The sequence below is a fragment of the Macaca mulatta genome, chromosome 20 (assembly GCF_049350105.2).
Source record: "Macaca mulatta isolate MMU2019108-1 chromosome 20, T2T-MMU8v2.0, whole genome shotgun sequence".
In the NCBI taxonomy this organism is placed as follows: Eukaryota; Metazoa; Chordata; class Mammalia; order Primates; family Cercopithecidae; genus Macaca; species Macaca mulatta.
This window is the reverse complement of record NC_133425.1, coordinates 5,101,463-5,120,319: the sequence shown is the minus strand read 5'-3', so window position 1 is coordinate 5,120,319 and position 18,857 is coordinate 5,101,463. Positions and strand designations below refer to the sequence as shown.

The window sequence follows — 18,857 nt, the reverse complement described above, 5'->3', positions numbered from 1 at the left end:
TCCCGAGTAGCTGGGCTACAGGCACGTGCCACCACGTCCAGCTAATTTTTGAATTTTTTGGTAGAGAGGGGATTTCACCATGTTGGCCAGGCTGGTTTCAAACTCCTGACCTCAAGTGATCCACCCACCTCAGCCTCCCAAAGTCTGGCACTAAAGGTATGAGCCACAGTGCCCAGCCAATCTTAACCATTCTTTAAGCATGCAGTTCAGTGGCATTAGCCATATTCACATTGTTGTGTGACCATCACTGCTATTTTTCTCCAGAACTTTTTCATCTTCCTAAACTGAAACTCCATCCCCATTAAACATGAACTTGCCATATTCCCCTCCTCCCACCTACTGTAACCGCTATTCTAGTTTTTGTCTCTGAATTCAACTTTTTTTTTTTCTTTTTTTGAGATAGAGTCTTGTTCTGTCATCCAGGCTAGAGTGCAGTGGTGTGATCTTGGCTCTCGCAACCTCCACCTCCCGGGTTCAAGTGATTCTCCTGCTTTAGCCTCCCCAGTAGCTGGGGCCACAAGCACGCACCACCATGCCTGGCTAATTTTTTAATTTTTTGGTAGAGATGGGGTTTCACCATGTTGGATAGGCTGGTCTCAAACTCCTGACCTCAAGTGATCCACCTGCCTTAGCCTCCCAAAGTGCTGAGCTTACAGGCGTGAGCCACCGCACCTGGCCTCTGAATTCACCTATTCCCTTTGAGTCTTCTACTTGTACGAGGTACATCATATAAGTGGAATCATGCAATACTGGCCCTTTTGCATGTGGCTTATTAGCAAGTCTTCAAGGTCCGGCCATGTTGTCCATGTTGTAGCAAGTGTCAGAGCGCACTTCCTGTTGAAGGCTGACTCACAGCCCATTGTATGGATGGACCATAGTTTGTTTCTCCATTTATCCATGGAAGAACACTTGGGTCGCTTCCACATTTTGGCAATTGTAAATAATGCTGCTGTGAACACGGCTGTAAAAATATATCTCCAAGTCTCTGCTTTGACTTCTTTAAGGCATTCACCTTGATATGGGGTTGCTGGATCATATGGTAATTTTATGTAAATGTTTGAGGAACCACCATATTGTTTCCACAGCAACTGTACTGTTTTATGTTCCCACTTGCAATGTACATAGTTGTTATTTTCTGTTTTTTATTTTTTGGTAATAGCCATCCTGGTGGGTGTGAAGTGGTATCTCATTGTAGGTTTTGTGTCTGTGTGTGTGTATTTTTGAGACAGAGGCTCACTGTGTCACCTAGGCTGGAGTACACTGGTGCGATCTTGGCTCACTGCAACCTCCGCCTCCTGGGTTCAAGTGATTCTCCTGCCTTGGCCTCCTGAGTAGCTGGGATTACAAGCATGCGCCACCATGCCCGGCTAATTTTTGTATTTATGGTAGAGACAGGGTTTCACCATGTTGGTAAGGCTGGTCTCAAACTCCTGACCTCACATGATCCGCCTGCCTCGGCCTTCCAAGGTGCTGGGATTACAGGCATGAGCCACCACACCTGGCCCCAACTGATCAATTTTTAAAAATGTATTGCACTTTTGTTGTAGGTTTTCCTTTTTTTTTTTTTTTTTTTTTTTTTTTTTTGAGACGGAGTCTCGCTCTGTCACCCCGGCTGGAGTGCAGTGGCCGGATCTCAGCTCACCGCAAGCTCCGCCTCCCAGGTTTACGCCATTCTCCTGCCTCAGCCTCCCGAGTAGCTGGGACTACAGGCGCCCGCCACCTCGCCCGGCTAGTTTTTTTTTTTTTTTTTTTTTTTTTGTATTTTTTAGTAGAGACGGGGTTTCACCGGGTTAGCCAGGATGGTCTCGATCTCCTGACCTCGTGATCCGCCCGTCTCGGCCTCCCAAAGTGCTGGGCTGTTGTAGGTTTTCTACGGATGCCTGTTATCAGGTCAAAGAAGACCTCTTCTATTTTAGTTTGCTGAGAGTTTTTTCTTCTTCTTCTTTTTCTTTTTTTAAAAAAAATTATGAATAGGTATTGAATTTTGTCAGATCGTTTTTTTTTTCATCAAAAGAGACAATTATAAGATTTTTCTATTTTAATCATGTATTTGCTAGCTGAAGCTGCTGTAAGAAATTGCCACAAACTTGGTGGCTTCAAACAACGAAACTCAGGCCAGATGTGGTAGTTCATGCTTGTGATCCCAGCATTTTGGGATGCCGAGGCAGGTGGATCACTAGAGGTCAGGAGTTTGAGACCAGCCTGGCCAACATGGTGAAACCCTGTCTCTACTAAAAATATAAAAATTAGCCAGGTGTGGGGGCACACGCCTATAATTCCACCTACTCAGGAGGCTGAGGCACAAGAATCCCTTGAACCCAGGAGGCAGAGATTGCAGTGAGCTGAGATTGTGTGCCACTGCACTACAGCCTGAACAGCAGAGCGAGAGAGACTCTGTCTCAAACAACAACAACAACAACAACAAACAAACAAACCAAACAACAAAAGTCTATTATCTAACAGTTCTGGAGGCTGGAAGTCTGAAATTAAGGTGTCATCAGGGCCACACTCAACCTGAAGGCTTTGGGGGAGGAATCTGTCACTTGCCTCTGGTTTTTGGTGGCTGCTGGCATTCCTTGGCTTGTGACTGCATCACTGAAATCTCTGCCTCTGTCTTCATATTTTCTTCTCTGTGTGTCTGTCTCCTCTTTCTGTGTCAAGTGTCCTTCTACCTTCTTTTTATACGGACACTTGTCACTGCACTTAGCAATGGAGCCAAGTGTCACTTAGCAACAGAGATATGTTCTGAGAAATGCATCATTAGGCAATTTCGTCATTGTGTGAACATCGCAGGGTGCCCTTACACAATCCTAGATGGTACAGCCTACCACACACCCGGGATACATGGTACAGCCCATTGTTCCTGGGCTACAAACCTATGCAGCTTGTTACTGCACTGAGTACTGTGGCAATTGTAACCTTGTTGTATTTATGTATCTAAACATGTCTAAACATAGAAAAGGTACAATACACATACAAAACTACAGTTTTGTTTTGTTTTGTATTTGAGATGGAGTCTCGCTTTGTCTCCCAGGCTAGAGTGCCATGTCATGATCTTGGCTCACTGCAACCTCCACCCCCTGGGTTCAAGAAACTCTTGTGCCTCAGCCTCCTGAGTAGCTGGGATTACAGGCACCCAACACCACACCTGGCTAATTTTCCTATTTTTAGTAGAGACAGGTTTCATCATGTTGGCCAGGCTGGACTCAAACTCCTGACCTCAAGTGATCCTCCCACTTCAGCCTCCCAAAGTGCTGGGATTATAGGCGTGAGCCACCTCACCCGGCCTTTATTTTATTTTTTAACATATGATTCAAAGTCCTACACAAAAAATACAAGACATCCTGGAGAAAAAAAATATTAATATGATTGGAACTAATAGAGTAGTCTGGCAAATTTGTTGGATCAGCCAAAAGATGGGCAGGCCCTTATGGAGTAAATTATAAAACTTTATTGCAAGACAGAAGAAAATGTAAATAAATGAATAGCTATATCATGTCTGTGGATGGAAAGACTCAATATTTCAATGTTTTTATTGTTATACTATAATGCTAATATGTTATTATACTTTTATACTATAATAATATACTGTATAATAATACACCATTTAATAATAATCACTCTGTTGCCCAGGCTGGAGTAAAGTGGCACAATCACAGCTCACTGCAGCCTCAAACTCCTTAGCTCAAGTGATCCTCCTTCCTCAGCCTCCCAAGTAGCTAAGACTACAGGTGTACATCACCATGCCTGGCTAATATTTTAATTTTTTGTAGAGATGGGGTCTTGCTGTGTTGCCCAGGCTGGTCTTGACGTCCTAGCCTCAAGCAGTCCTCCTACCCCAGCCTCCCAAAGTGCTGAGATTATAGGCAGGAGCCACCACACCTGGCTCTCATATTTTAAAACCTTTTATTATGGGAATTTTTGAAATACACAAAAGTATGCAGAATAATGTAATGAATTCTCAGGTACCCATCACTCAGTTTCAATAACTATCAATTCCTGACCAATCTTGTTTCATCTATTATTCCTACTCTCAGGCATTCTATTATCATACTATATTTTATATACATTTATATCTGTTGTATTGTTTTTAGATTATAAATATTTCAGCCTATGCCTCTAAAGAGAAGAACTATTTAAAAATACATAATCACAATGTTACCATCACACTTTAAATAATTGGCTGGGGGCAGTGGCCCACACCTGTAATCCCAGCAATTTCAGAAGCCAAGGCAGGTGGATTGCTTGAGTCCAGGCAATACAGCAAGACCCCACCTCTACAAAAATGAAAATATAACAAAAAATTAATGGTAACTTCTTAGTGTCATTCCATATCAGTCATTGTTTCAATTTCTTTCTTTTTTTTTTTTCAGATGGAGTCTTGCTCTGTCACCAGGCTGCAGTTCAGTGGCATGATCTCGGCACACTACACCCTCTGCCTCCCAGGTTCAAGCGATTCTCCTGCCTCAGCCTCCTAAGTAGCTGGGATTACAGGCACCCACCACCATGCCTGGCTAATTTTAGTATTTTTAGTAGAGACAGTGTTTTACCATGTTGGCCAGGCTGGTCTTGAACTCCTGACCTCAAGTGATCCACCTACCTTGGCCTCCCAAAGTGCTGGGATTACAGGCATGAAACACCGCCCCTGGCCAAGACACACTATTTTTAAAATGGCAGTTTTCCTCAAATTAATTTACAAATTCAAAGCAATTCCAATGAAAATCCCAACTTTTTCTTCACACTCCTTGAAAAATTGAAATTCACATGGAAGACCAAAATAGTCAAGAATAATAGTCAAGACAATTTTGAAAGGGAAGAGGGGTGGGGGAAACTCTCCTCTCCAGAGACCAGGAGTTACCCTTACCTGGAAAGATTTTATACATTGTAATATCGGCACAGGGGAATACAAATAGGCCAACTGACAGAAGAAAGAGGATCTTGGGGCCAGGCTCTGTGTCTGACGCCTGTAATTCTAGCACTTATAGTGGCCGAGGCAGGCAGATCACTTGAGGTCAGGAATGAGTTTGAGACCAGTTTGGCTGGCCAACATGATGAAACCCCATATCTACTACAAATACAAAAATTAGCTGGGTGTGGTGGCACGTGCTTATAATCCCAGCAACTCGGGAAGCTCAGGCAGGAGAAACACTTGAACACAGGAAACGGAGGTTGCAGTGAGTCAAGATTGTGCCATTGTACTTTAGCCTGGGCAACAGAGCAAGACCCTGCCTCAAAAGAAAGAAAAAGGAAAGGAAAGGGAAAGGGAAAGGGAAAGGAAGAGCATGAGGGAGGGAGGGAGAGATGAGGGAGAAAGAGAAGAAAGAAAAGGAAGGAAGGAAGGAGGGAAGGGAGGGAAAGAAAAAAGAAAAGGAAAGAAGAAAAAAGAGAAAGAAAGAGGATCTTGGCCAGGCGTGGTGGCTCAAGCCTGTAATCCCAGCACTTTGGGAGGCCGAGACGGGTGGATCACGAGGTCAGGAGATCGAGACCATCCTGGCTAACACGGTGAAACCCCGTCTCTACTAAAAAAAATACAAAAAACTAGCCGGGCGAGGTGGCGGGCACCTGTAGTCCCAGCTACTCGGGAGGCTGAGGCAGGAGAATGGCGTGAATCTGGGAGGCGGAGCTTGCAGTGAGCTGAGATCCGGCCACTGCACTCCAGCCTGGGCGAGAGAGCCAGACTCCGTCTCAAAAAAAAAAAAAAAAAGAAAGAGGATCTTGTATAAGAAAAGAGTTGACATTGGCCGGGCGCGGTGGGTCACGCCTGTAATCCCAGCACTTTGGGAGGCCAAGGCAGGCGGATCACGAGGTCAGGAGATCGAGACCATCCTGGCTAACATGGCGAAACCCCGTCTCTACTAAAAATACAGATTAGCTGGGTGTGGTGGCAGGTGCCTGTAGTCCCAGCTACTTGGGAGGCTGAGGCAGGAGAATGGCGTGAACCCGGAAGGCGGAGCTTGCAGTGAGCCGAGATCGCGCCACTGCACTCCAGCCTGGGCGACAGAGGGAGACTCCGTCTCAAAGAAAAAAAAAAGAAAAGAAAAGAGGTGACATTAGAAATCAAAGACACAAAGATGGAGTATTTCATAAAGGGAACCAGCTCTCTGTAAGGAAAAAGAAGTAAATCCCTACCTCAAACAATGAACATGTGCATGCCCACATGCACAGTCCCAGAATGCACTGAGCACCCAAATGTGAAAAAGCATAACTAAGATTTCTAGAAGAAAACATGGGAGACCATCTTTATAACATCAGAGTAGGGAAGGAGATCTGAGCCACAGATACATACCATGAAGGGCAAGAGTAATCAATTTGAAGAGATGAAAATGTAAACATCCAGCCAGGTGCGGTGACTCAAGCCTGTAATCCCAGCACTTTGGGAGGCCAAGGCAGGTGGATCACCTGAGGTCGGGAGTTCAAGACCAGCCTGGCCAATGTGGTGAAACCCCATCTCTACTAAATATACAAAAATTAGCTGGGCATGGTGGCAAGCACCTATAATCCCAGCTACTTGGGAGGCTGAGGAACGAAAATCACTTGAACCCGGGATGGGGATTGCAGTGAGCCAAGATCATGCCACTGCTCTCCAGCCTGGGCAACAAAGCAAGACCCTGTCTCAAAAAAAAAAAAAAAAAAAAGAGAAGAAAATGTAAAAGTTCTGTATAACAAAATATACTGCAAGGGAAAAGATAAGTCACAGACAGAAGAGAATAGCTACAAGTTTTTTGTTTGTTTGTTTGTTTTTGAGATGGGGTCTCACTGTGTTGCTCAGACTGGAGTGCAGTGGTGCCATTATAGTTCACTTCAGCCTCCAGGTTCTGTGCTCAAGAGATCCTCCCACCTTGGCCTCCTGAGTAGCTGGGGCTACAGGTGCTTGCCATTACGCCCAGCCAATTTTTATTTATTTATTTATTTTTTGTAGAGATGGGGTCTCACTGTATTGCCCAAGTACATCTCAAACTCCTGGGCTCAAACGATCCTCCTGCCTCAGCCTCCCAAAATGCTGGAATTACAGGTGTGGGCCACTGCACCTGACGAAACAGTTACAATTTATTTATGAAGGATTAGCATCCAAAATTTAAAAAGAAACTAATTAATGAATCAGAGAAAGATAAACAATCCAACAGCAAAAGAGCAAAGGATAAGGCAATCCACAGTACATAAAACCTCCCCTAAGCAAATAAGTACGTGAAAATACTCAGCCTCATTAGTAATTAGGGAAGAGCATATTAAAATTAGGAGGCACCGGCCGGGCACGATGGCTCAAGCCTGTAATCCCAGCACTTTGGGAGGCCGAGACGGGCAGATCACGAGGTCAGGAGATCGAGACCATCCTGGCTAACACGGTGAAACACTGTCTCTACTAAAAAATACAAAAAACTAGCCGGGCGTGGTGGCGGGCGCCTGTAGTCCCAGCTACTCAGGAGACTGAGGCAGGAGAATGGCGTGAACCCGGGAGGCGGAGCTTGCAGTGAGCTGAGATCCAGCCACTCACTCCAGCCTGGGCGACAGAGCGAGACTCCATCTCAAAAAAAAAAAAAAAAAATTAGGAGGCACCATTTCATCCCCGAAGGCTGGGAAACAACTCAAATTAATGAAAATTAAGTCTGGTAAATAACAGCAAATGTCGGGAAAGATGTGGGTATATGGATAGCATAAGTTGCTGGTGGGAATGTAAATGGATAAAATCATTTTGGAAAGCAAATTGGGCCCAGTGCGGTGGCTCACGCCTGTAATCCCAGCACTTTGAGAGGCTGAGGCAGGCGGATCACCTGAGGTCAGTAGTTCAAGACCAGCCTGGCCAGAATGGTGAAACTCCATCTCTACTAAAAATACAAAACAACTGAGCTGGGCATGGGGGTGCACGCCTGTAATCCCAGCTATTCGGGAGGCTGAGGCAGGAGAATGGCGCGAACCCAGGAGGCGGGGCTTGCAGTGAGTCAAGATCGCACCACTGCCCTCCAGCCTGGGCGACAGAGCAAGACTCCATCTAAATAAATAAATAAATAAAAGCAAATTGGAAATTCCCCCTACAGTTGAGGATGGCTATACTCTATGTGCCAGACATCTTCTGGATAGCCTTCCAATCGATCCCTTCACCCCTTTCCCCGTTGTCCTGGCCTCAGAAGGCTGACTTGGACAGGTTGCCATGTCTCGGGCATGGGTTCCTAGTGGGCAGCCTGGTGGGAGATCAGAAGGAAGGAAAGGCTGGGCGCAGTGGCTCACACCTGTCATGTCTGCACTTTGGGCAGCTGAGGTGGGAGGATTGCTTGAGCCCTGAAGTTTGAGACCAGCCTGGGCAACATAGTGAGACCCTGTCCCTACAGAAAGTAAAAAAAAAAAAAAAAAAAAAAAAGCCAGGTGTGGTGGCACATGCCTGTAGTCCCAGCAACTCGGTGGGCTGAGGTGGGAGAACTGCTTGAGCCTGGGTGGTCAAGGCTGCAGTGAGCTATGATCGTGCCACTGCACTCCAACCTGAGACCCTGTTAGAAAGAAAGAAAGAGAGAGAGAGAGAAAGAGACAGAAAGGCAGACAGGAAAGAAGGAAGAAAGAAAGCTAGGCATGGTGGCTCACGCCTGTAATCCCTGCACTTTGGGAGGCGAGGTGGGCAGATCACCTGAGGCCGGGAGTTCGAGACCAGTCTGGCCAACATGGTGAAACCCTGTCTCTACTAAAAATACAAAAATTAGCCAGGCATGGTGGCATGTGCTTGTAATCTCAGCTACTTGGGAGGCTGAGACAGGAGAATCGCTTGAACCCAAGAGGTGGGGTGACAGTGAGCCAAGATCGCGCTATTGCACTCAAGCCTGGGCAACAGAATGAGAATAGAAAGGAAGGAAGGAAGGAAGGAGAAGGGGAAGGGGAAGGGGAAGGAATGGGGGAAAGGGGGAGGGGAAGGGAAGGGAGGGGAGGGGAGGAGAGGGGGAGAGAAGAAGAAAGAAGGAGAGAAAGAAGGATGGAAGGAAGGAATGAAGGAAGAAGGAAAGGAAAGGAAGGAAAAAAAAGAAAGAGAGAAAGAGTGATCACGGTATTTGGTCACCTCAAGTCAGCTGAGTCCCTCTGCAAAAGATCACCCCTCTCAAGATGACCATCTCTACACAATTATTTTCTTTCCAGGTCTGGGAGGCTTTCCCTTCTGTGTCTCTTTGGGCCTTGTGGCAGTAACAGCTCAGCTGCTACAAGCCCTAGGTTGCTGCTCTATCCCTTATGGTTTCCTTGCAACCTGCCCTAACTGTGTAGGCAGTTCCTCTATGAAACCTTCCATAAGTTGGCTGATTTTAAGTGTGCCATCTCCTTCTACTGGGGCTCTGCCTGATACAACCTTAAACCCAGGAAATCCACTTCTCAGTGTTCATCCGGTGATACTCTTAGGTGCACAAGGAAACCCGTACAAGAACATTAATTGCGGCCCTGTTTGTAACAGGAAAAAAGTGGGAACAAACCAGTCCCTTAGGAGAATAGATAAAATGTGCTTTGTTCCTGCAATAGAATACAAGACAGTGGCTAAAAGGAATGAACTGAAAGATAGCACCTCACACCCATCGGAATGACTATAATCAGAAAAGAAAAGAACAAAATGGCATAAGTGTTGGTGAGCATGTGGAGAAACTGGAACCCTTGTGCACTGCTGGTGGGAATGTAAAATGATGCAGCTGCTATGGAAAACAGTATGGGAGTTCCTCATAGAATCAGAAGTAGAATGACCATATGAGACAGCAATTATCCCACTTCTGGGTAGGGTATATACCCAAAAGAACTGAAAGCAGGCCGGGTGTGGTGGCTCATGCCTGTAATCCTAGCACTTTGGGAGGCTGAGGTGGGAGGATCACTTGAGCCCAGGAGTTTGAGACCAGCCTGGGTAACATGGCAAAACCCCATCTCTACTAAAATACAAAAATTAGTCGGGCGTGGTGGTGGGCACCTGTAGTCCCAGCTACTCCGGAGGCTGAAACACGGGAATCGCTTGAACCCCAGAGGCAGAGGTTGCAGTGAGCCGAGATCATGTCACTGTACTCCATCCTGGTGACAGAGCAAGACTCCATCTAAAAAAGAAAAAAAAAAATTGAAAGCGCGGTCTGGAAGAAAAGAAATACATCCACGTTCACCACAGCATTAATCATGATAGCTACATGGTGGAAGCAGTTCTGTGTCCATCAACAGATGAGTGGTTAAGCAAACTGTGGTCCATCCATACGACCTAATATTCACCGTTCATAAGGAAGGGAATTCTCTATGGGCACGGTGGCTTACACCTGTAAACCCAACACTTGGGAAGTTGAGGCAAGAGGATCACTTGAAGCCAGGAGCTCAAGATCAGCCTGGGCAACACAGCAAGACTCCATAAAAAAAATTAGCTGGGCACAGTGGTGCACACCTGTGGTCTTAGTTACTCGGGAGGCTGAGGCAGGAGGATCACTTGAGCAGGAGATGTCAAGGCTGCATTGAGCCATGACTGTACTACTGCACTCCAGCCTGGGTGACAGAGCAAGACCCTGTCTCAGAAATAAAAATAGGCCAAGCACGATGGCTCACGCCTATAATCCCAGCACTTTGGGAGGCCGAGGCGGGCAGATCACCTGAGTTCAGGAGTTCAAGACCAGCCTGGCCAACATGGTGAAACCCCCATCTCTACTAAAAATACAAAAAATTAGCCGGACATGGTGGCGGGTGCCTGTAGTCCCAGCTACTTGAGGCAGAAGAATTGCTTGAACTGGGGAGGCAGAGGTGGTGAACCGAGATCGTGCCACTGCACTCCAGCCAGGGGGACAAAGCGAGACTCCATCTCAAAATAATAACAATAATAATAAAACAAAAATAAAAATAAAAAATAAACACAGGGCCTGGGAGAAGAGGAGATGAGCCCAGCCTTTGTAGACAACTTGTTCAAGTTTCCTTGGCTGGGGATGGAAGAGACAGGGTGGAATCAGGGCTAAAGCTGGAGCTGACTGCCAATGTGTTTGAGGAGAAGGAGGCACTGGGGTAGGTGAGGGAGAAAAGATTCAGGGGAGGTGATGGTAAAAAGCAACAGCAAGAGAGGCGGGTGCGGCCTCCCATGTGGAAGGCAGAGAGAGGGGAGGGGCCTCTCCCCTTTGAGCACTTGCTTCCCACTGCCCCAAATAGCAGCTGCCTTGTATGGTGCCTTGGTGTGCCACGGACTCCATGCACCCTCCATCTCATCTCCACCGCACCTCAACTCTCTCAGCAGGTGAGGAGGTATTTGTTTTTTTTCTTTTTTCTTTCTTTCTTTTTTTTTTTCTTTTATTGAGACGGAGTTTTGCTCCTGTTACCCAGGCTGGAGTGCAATGATGCTATTTCGGCTCACCACAACTTCTGCCTCCCGGGTTCAAGCAATTCTCCTGTCTCAGCCTCCCAAGTAGCTGGGGTTACAGGCATGCACCTCCAAGCCCCGCCGATTTTGTATTTTTAGTAGAGACGGGGTTTCTCCATGTTGGTCAGGCTGGTCTCGAACTCCTGACCTCGGATGATCCGCCTGCCTCGGCCTCCTAAAGTGCTGGGATTACAGGCGTGAGCTACCGCACCCGGCTAGGGTATTTGTTTTCAGCACGGCTAAGAAAAAGCAGTAGGTTTGGGACTTGAACCCAGCTCTGTCTGGATCCCTCCACACCACCAGACCACAATCTGCCTTCCGTCCACAAGGAACTGGCTGGAATCCTTCTCTCTTGGGACTACTCCCCCAGGCCTCTGCCCCGCAACCCCCGGACTTCCACCCCTGGGGGATCAGTTACGGTTTTGTGCTCTTCTGACTTGGATTCTCTGCTTATCTTTTCAATGTGTGTTGTGTTTGTGTTTTTCTCCCCAATGCTGTTCTGCATCGCTTGAAGGCAAAGTCCAAACCTGATGTTATCTTTTAATCTATTTAAGCCTAGAAAGGGACAATCAATATCAAATTGCAACAATTCCATTTCTTTTTCTTTTTTTCTTTTTTTGAGATGAAGTTTCACTCTTGTTGCCTAGGCTAGAGCGCGATCTTGGCTCGCTGCAACCTCCGCCTACCGGGTTCGAGCAATTCTCCTGCCTCAGCCTCCCAAGTAGCTGGGATGACAGTCGCCCGCCACCATGCCCAGCCATTTATTTGTATTTTTAGTAGAGATAGGGTTTCACCATATTGGCCAGGCTGATCTTGAACTCCTGACCTCAGGTGATCCACCAACCTCAGCCTCCCAAAGTGCTAGGATTACATGCATGAGCCACCGGTCCTGGCCAACAATTCCATTTCTTTCTCTTTATTTCTTAGACAGTATCTCACTGTTGCCCAGACTGGAGTGCAGTGGTTTGATCATAACTCACTGCAGCCTCGACTTTCTGAGCTCCGGTGATCCTATTGCCTTGGCCTCCCAGGCAGCTGGGACTACAGGTGCACGCCACCACGCCCAGTTAATTTTTTTAACATTTTGTTGTAGAGATGAAGTTCTCACTGTTGCCCAGGCTGGTCTCAAACTCCTGGGCTCTAGAGATCCTTCCACCTCGGCCTCCTAAAGTGTTGGGATTACAGGCGTGAACCATCGTGCCCAGTCCCTTCGTTGTTTTTTAATGTGGTCTCTGAGACTGGAGAGACTGAGGTTTGTGGAAACAGCAGGAAGCCTTAGGTGTGCACCGGAGTGAAGCCCCTTAGTGGCTGGATGACTTGTCCTCCTTTGGGCTTTATATCCTCATCTGTGAAATGAGGACAAGTTTTCCTTCCAGGATTGTAGGAAGTGCTATCCATGGGAGGCATGGCAGAGCGGTCTGGTATCCCCAAGGCACTCACTTGTCAGTGGTGATCCCCAGCTAAGTGAGTGCAGGCAAGAGCCATGCTTCCCTCCTTGCTATTCTCCCATCAGTGTCTGAGCTCAGGGTTCTTTGAGTCAGACTGAAGGGAGAAGAAATCGAAACAGGAGAGAACAATGAGACAGGAAAACGAACTGCAGAGCAGGTATATTTTGAGGGTGGAGCATGGAGAGACAGGAAGACTAGGGGCTTTGGAGAGTGAGGACCTGGGTTCCAGGCCCAGCCTTGCCATGTCCAGGTCATTTACTTCTGAGTCCTTGCAACTGGGTTCCCTTGCTTTCCTCTGTAAAATGGAAACCTGTCAGGCAATGGCTGAAGCTCCTGTGCACACTTCTGTGTAAGCCACTTACCAAGGGAACCCTGGGGGGCTGCATGCCCCACTGCCCCAAAGCAGGCCCTAAGGCCTCTAGGTGGCTGGACACCTTGTCCCCTTTGAGGAGTGGCCTGGAGCCACCTCAGGCTGGGGCCCACCCTTTTCAGTGACCTGAAGGCCTCTAGGACTCAGGGCACCTGACACAGCTCATCACTCATTTATTCAATTTTACAAACCTACTTCTTCTTGCAGAGCACTGTTTCTGTGACTAAGACACCACCTTTGCCTCCAAGCAGCTCACAGACCCTTGGTGAGATGGACATTCAGATATACGGTGTGGCCTGCCCTGTGCCACTGATAAACTTCTTGCCTTTCCTGTGCCAATTGACTTCTTGAATGCATCCATTTATGGTTTCCAGGGTATGCTATTTTAACTCCTTGAATATACGGGGATCTCTTTATGTTTGGCCAAGGGGATTAGCACAGTCTCAATGCCCTTGGGATTTTCAAGAGCTATTTGATGCATAAGTAAAAACATGAACTAATTCAGGGGCAGTGGAGGGCAGGAAGATGGGGCAAGATGTGTTATGTGTTCTCTCACAGAGCCCAGAAGTGATATGGGAGCCGAGAAGTGGGTTAGGAGGGCTTCCTGGAGTAGGTGACATTTGAACTGGGTCCTGGAGGATGAGTTAGAATTCGCTAGGCATGTGCTCTTAGCACAGGGAACAGCATTTGAAAAAAAAAAAAAAAAAAGCCTGAATGATGAGAATTGCCTACTGGCCAAGTGGGTATAGGATGATGATGGTGAAGTGAGCCATGTAAAGTGGAAGAGACAGATTCAAGAGGGGTGTCGCGGTGCAAGGTTTTGAGCAGTACAGATAAACAGAGAAAAGCAGAAAGTTCGCTCAATCTTGACACTCAAGGACAGTCACCATATGTACATATACCTATGTTTTTAAGAGAATTCATACATGTTCTTTTTATTTTATTTATTTATTTATTTTTTTTGAGACGGAGTCTCACTCTGTCACCCAGGCTGGAGTGCAGTGGCCGGATCTCAACTCACTGCAAGCTCCGCCTCCCTGGGTTCAGGCCATTCTCCTGCCTCAGCCTCCCGAGTAGCTGGGACTACAGGCGCCCGCCACCTCGCCTGGCTAGTTTTTTGTATTTTTTAGTAGAGACGGGGTTTCACCGTGTGAGCCAGGATGGTCTCGATCTCCTGACCTCGTGATCCGCCCGTCTTGGCCTCCCAAAGTGCTGGGATTACAGGCTTGAGCCATCGCGCCCGGCCACATGTTCTTTTTAAAAGAAAGACTACATATGCAGTGTTTTCTTTTTCGGTGTCAGGGAGTTCTGTTTCGTTTTGTTTTTGAGATGGAGTTTCACTCGTCGCCCAGGATGGAGTGCAATGGCGAGATCCCGGCTTACTGGCCTCCCGGGTTCAAGGGATTCTCCGATCTCAGCCTCCTGAGTAGCTGGGATTACAAGCCCACGCCACCACGCCCAGCTAATTTTTGTATTTTTAGTAGAGACGGGGTTTCACCAAGTTGGCCAGGCTGGTCTTGAACTCCTGACCTCAGGTGATCTGCCACGACGCCTAGCTGGTCTTGAACTCCTGACCTCAGGTGATCTGCCACGACGCCTAGCCAGGGAGTTGTTTTAAACAGATTTTTTTCCCTCTTTTCTCCGGACGTTAACTTTGGTGCTGGGTGGGGAGAAACGTGGCAAGCAAAGAACAGTTAAGTGAGCAGCTGCCACCATAGCCACCGGGACAGTGCGGGAAGAGCCGTCTCCCAGGTAAAGACCGTGGGTAGAGGGGCGCGTGGTGGGTGAGAGGGAGGAGTCTGCGCTGACTCAGGGTTTCTGGCTTAGGAAACAGTGGAGCTGCTGATACCTTTATGAGGAAGCCGGGCTAGTTTGGAGGGGCAGATAACTAACTTGGATGGGAACACCTCGGGTGTTCGTGGAAGCGTCCCGCGGGCTGTGGTCTCGCGTGGGGGACTCCCCAGGCCCGCAACCCTGTCTGGGGCACCTGCGAGGCGCCAAGCGAGTTGCCTGGGGCGGGGAGTGCGGCCTGGGCGTCCAGGCTTAAGCCCCGATGCGCGGGCCCTTCTCCACCCAGGCCGGCGCTCGCCACCCCGCTCTCCAAGGTGAGGGTGTCGGCCCCACCGCCTCGGGCTGGGAACAGGCGTGAGGCCCCCTTACTCCCTAGTGTCACCAGGTGGGGCGGGACCCGAATCCCGGCCCTGCCACTTGCTGCCTCGACGACTTTGGAGAAGTTGTTCTCCCCCCTCCTGCCTCAGTTTCCCCATCCGCCCACCTCGTCGGCAGACCTGAAGGCGGTTTGTAACCTGCAGGGCCATTCCACTTCCCTGGCCGGCGGCGAAGGCTAGTGGTGCGGCTTGGGCTGGGGTCGCCCCGATCGTCCCCGCCCGACGCCACCGAGGAGGGTATCGGGCAGGGACGCGAGGAGCTGGGAACACGCAGCGCCGCCCCAGCCGGACGGGCGGGCCCGGGCTGGCGTCGAATCCGCGCCGGAGAGCCCAGCCCGTGGCCAGGCCGCTGCTCCCGGAGCCCGCTGGGGCCCGGAGCCCCGGCCCTCGCCGCCTCGTCGCCATCAGAACAAAAGCCGCGGCTCAGCCCGGAGCCCGGGCGCCCCGCAGGCCTGGCCCGCGCCCGGCAGCCCGCCGCCCTGCGCTTCGCGGCCGCGCCTTCGGGCCTTCGGCCCTTCGGCCCGAGCACGCTCGGCTCTTTCCGCCACGGCCGGCGCAGGTGGAGGGGGCGGGGCGGGGGCCGTGCGTGGTGACGCCGCGGGGGGGGTGACGCACCGGCGTGCCCCGCCCCCACCCCCTCCCCGTTCAGGCTCTGGAAAGAGAAGAAAAAAAACTTTCTTTTTTTTTTAATTGAGGAATCAACAGCCGCCATCTTGTCGCGGACCCGACCGGGGCTTCGAGCGCGATCTACTCGGCCCCGCCGGTCCCGGGCCCCACAACCGCCCGCGCACCCCGCTCCGCCCGGCCGGCCCGCTCCGCCCGGCCCTCGGCGCCCGCCCCGGCGGCCCCGCTCGCCTCTCGGCTCGGCCTCCCGGAGCCCGGCGGCGGCGGCGGCGGCAGCGGCGGCGGCGGCGGCGGCGGCGGAACGGGGGGTGGGGGGGCCGCGGCGGCGGCGGCGACCCCGCTCGGCGCATTGTTTTTCCTCACGGCGGCGGCGGGCCGCGGGCGGGGAGCGGAGCCCGGAGCCCCCTCGTCGTCGGGCCGCGAGCGAATTCATTAAGTGGGGCGCGGGGGGGGAGCGAGGCGGCGGCGGCGGCGGCACCATGTTCCCGGGGACTGCCTGAGCCGCCCGGCCGGGCGCCGTCGCTGCCAGCCGGGCCCGGGGGGGCGGCCGGGCCGCCGGGGCGCCCCCGCCGCGGAGTGTCGCGCTCGGGAGGCGGGCAGGGGATGAGGGGGCCGCGGCCGGCGGCGGCGGCGGCGGCGGCGGCCGGGGGCGGGCGGTGAGCGCTGCGGGGCGCTGTTGCTGTGGCTGAGATTTGGCCGCCGCCTCCCCCACCCGGCCTGCGCCCTCCCTCTCCTTCGGCGCCCGCCCGCCCGCTCGCGGCCGCGCTCGCTGCTCTCCCTCGCAGCCGGCAGGGCCCCCGACCCCCGTCCGGGCCTTCGCCGGCCCGGCCGTCCGCTCCCGGGGCTGTTTTCGCGAGCAGGTGAAAATGGCCGAGAACTTGCTGGACGGACCGCCCAACCCCAAACGAGCCAAACTCAGCTCGCCCGGCTTCTCGGCGAATGACAGCACAGGTGAGGAGGGGTCCGGGGCGGCGGGGGCCCGGGGCGCGCTGTCACCCCCACCTGAAAGAGAGTGTCCGGGGGTGGTGGTCGCGGATACCTACCGAGCCGGGAGCCCGGAGCAGGCCCCGCAGCCCGTTCCCTTCGCCCCGCGCCGGAGGGTGGAAGTTCGTCGCAGGACTGTCACTGGGCCCGAGTTGGGCAGCACACGCCCGGTGCACTCGGCCTCCCCGCACCCGATCAGCCCTCCTCGCGGGGACCCGAGTGGCACTCCAGGAGGGAAGAAGTAAAGTGCAGTGTGTGGGTTTGTTTGGTAATGTCCTACGCATCCATCCGCGGCCGTGTCCACACGCGTGGCCGTCCAGAGGAATGACAGCGGAGGGTACCTTTGATGCTTAGAGAAAGCAAGATCGCGGCCAAAGGTAGCGCAGTGTATTTTCTGGATTGGCGACACATTGATCAGGCTGCAGTCAGAGGATACTCACAGCAGCCGCCAGCTTGCGAGTTAGAACCGAAGTTTCTTGGAATGAGTGAGTTCCTTGGAAAGATGCTTAGTGCTTATTTTCAAAACTCTTTGTTTTTTTTTTGTTGTTGTTGTTGTTGTTTTTAGTGAACTAGTCATTCCATTTTTCAAAATCCAAACTTCGTTAGCAAGATGTCATTAAAGTTGCTGTGGTGTGTTTCATTTCCATGTGTAACTTCAAAAGAAAGTTAAACAGCAGATTTAAGTTCATTTGGGCTGCCATCTCCATTTGAGTTTGTGTTGCTTTCACAGTGTAGATGTACAAAAAATTATGTTAAGGCATGTAGGAATTCCAATTTTTCAAAAAAATGTAGCAGGATACTGAATAAATTATCTTTTGTTTGTTTCCTCTCATTTAACAGCTTCCCTGGAAACTTTCTTAAGTAATCATTGCTGCTTAAGAGAAGTATTTAGTTTTCTATTCATTCAGTAATTCTGGGTCCTACTGCGCTGGTTCATGGTAACATGAACTAGTTGTATTTCCTCTTTTAGAGCTCTCTCCTTTGCAGCAGAAACTTCTGTGCCGCTGCGAACAATTCCGTCTCCAGCGCAGCTTGCATTTCTCCAGTAGTCTTGCAGTGGCAGCATCTGAAAATCAGTTTCTAATGAATGAGTCCAAATTGAATTACATTGCTGCCTTCAGATTTGCGCTAGACACAGCTGTTCAACTTGTGGAAATAGTTCTGTGACCGACCACTAGCATATTCAAAAAACTGCTATTGCTGTTGAAACAAAACTTGAATTTTGTGGCTTAAGTTTGAATACAATTCCTGGAATCAAGTTATGATAAGAGACATTTAATATTAATGTGGAAGTGAAAAACGATTTTTAAAAATCAATCATAAGGAGATTCTTATCTAGTTAAAATTTCTTAAACAGTGGGGAGGAGTAAATGATGCTCATGGTATGTAAAAATCACTAATAATGTTTTTCTTTTTAGCTGATAAAAGTTGAGTTTGACATTAATCTTATGAAATGAACTTACTGAAGTGAGAAATGTGGAAACAATAGTTTAAATGCCGTTGTACTGCAAAACAGATCTCAGTTGCTTCATTAATCTTGCTGTGTTTGAGTAGTCTTCAGTTCTGTGAGACGTAGGTCATACGAGGCGAGTTCAGCTTTGAAGCTTGTCTTCTGAAACTGGTAACCTGGATGGCTTTGTAGCTTTGCTATTGTTGAATGAATTTGTTGTAGATTTTGTCTTAAAAAGGGGGACAATCAGTAACACAAGACTTAACAAAAAGGCTTATCCTACTGTTTACATCCAGCTGTTTCCAAGATGGAGCCCGAAGGATAGCTTTTTCCATAGTAGTTTCCATTATTGGATGATCAGATGCTTAATAACAAGTTGATCAGAAAGGATTTTCCACACTTAACCAGCTTTTCCCTCTTCCTTTCCAGTTTTGATCCTTGTAAGGCACAGGGGCTCTTTTGTGGGACCAAAAGTCAGCTTTAAATG

At 49.7% G+C, this 18,857-nt stretch overlaps 1 protein-coding gene across 2 annotated transcripts in view; it reads left to right on the top strand.

Annotated features, from left to right (window-relative positions):
* The first annotated feature begins 16,001 nt into the window (after positions 1–16,001).
* Positions 16,002–18,857, top strand: part of CREBBP (CREB binding protein) — a 157,978-nt gene continuing 155,122 nt past the window's right edge. Inside the window, exon 1 of one of the 2 annotated variants that reach the window (XM_015125407.3) lies at positions 16,002–16,887. In XM_015125407.3, the coding sequence (XP_014980893.1) occupies positions 16,803–16,887 (85 nt within the window). In that variant the 5' untranslated portion in view covers positions 16,002–16,802. 2 annotated transcript variants of the gene reach the window in all.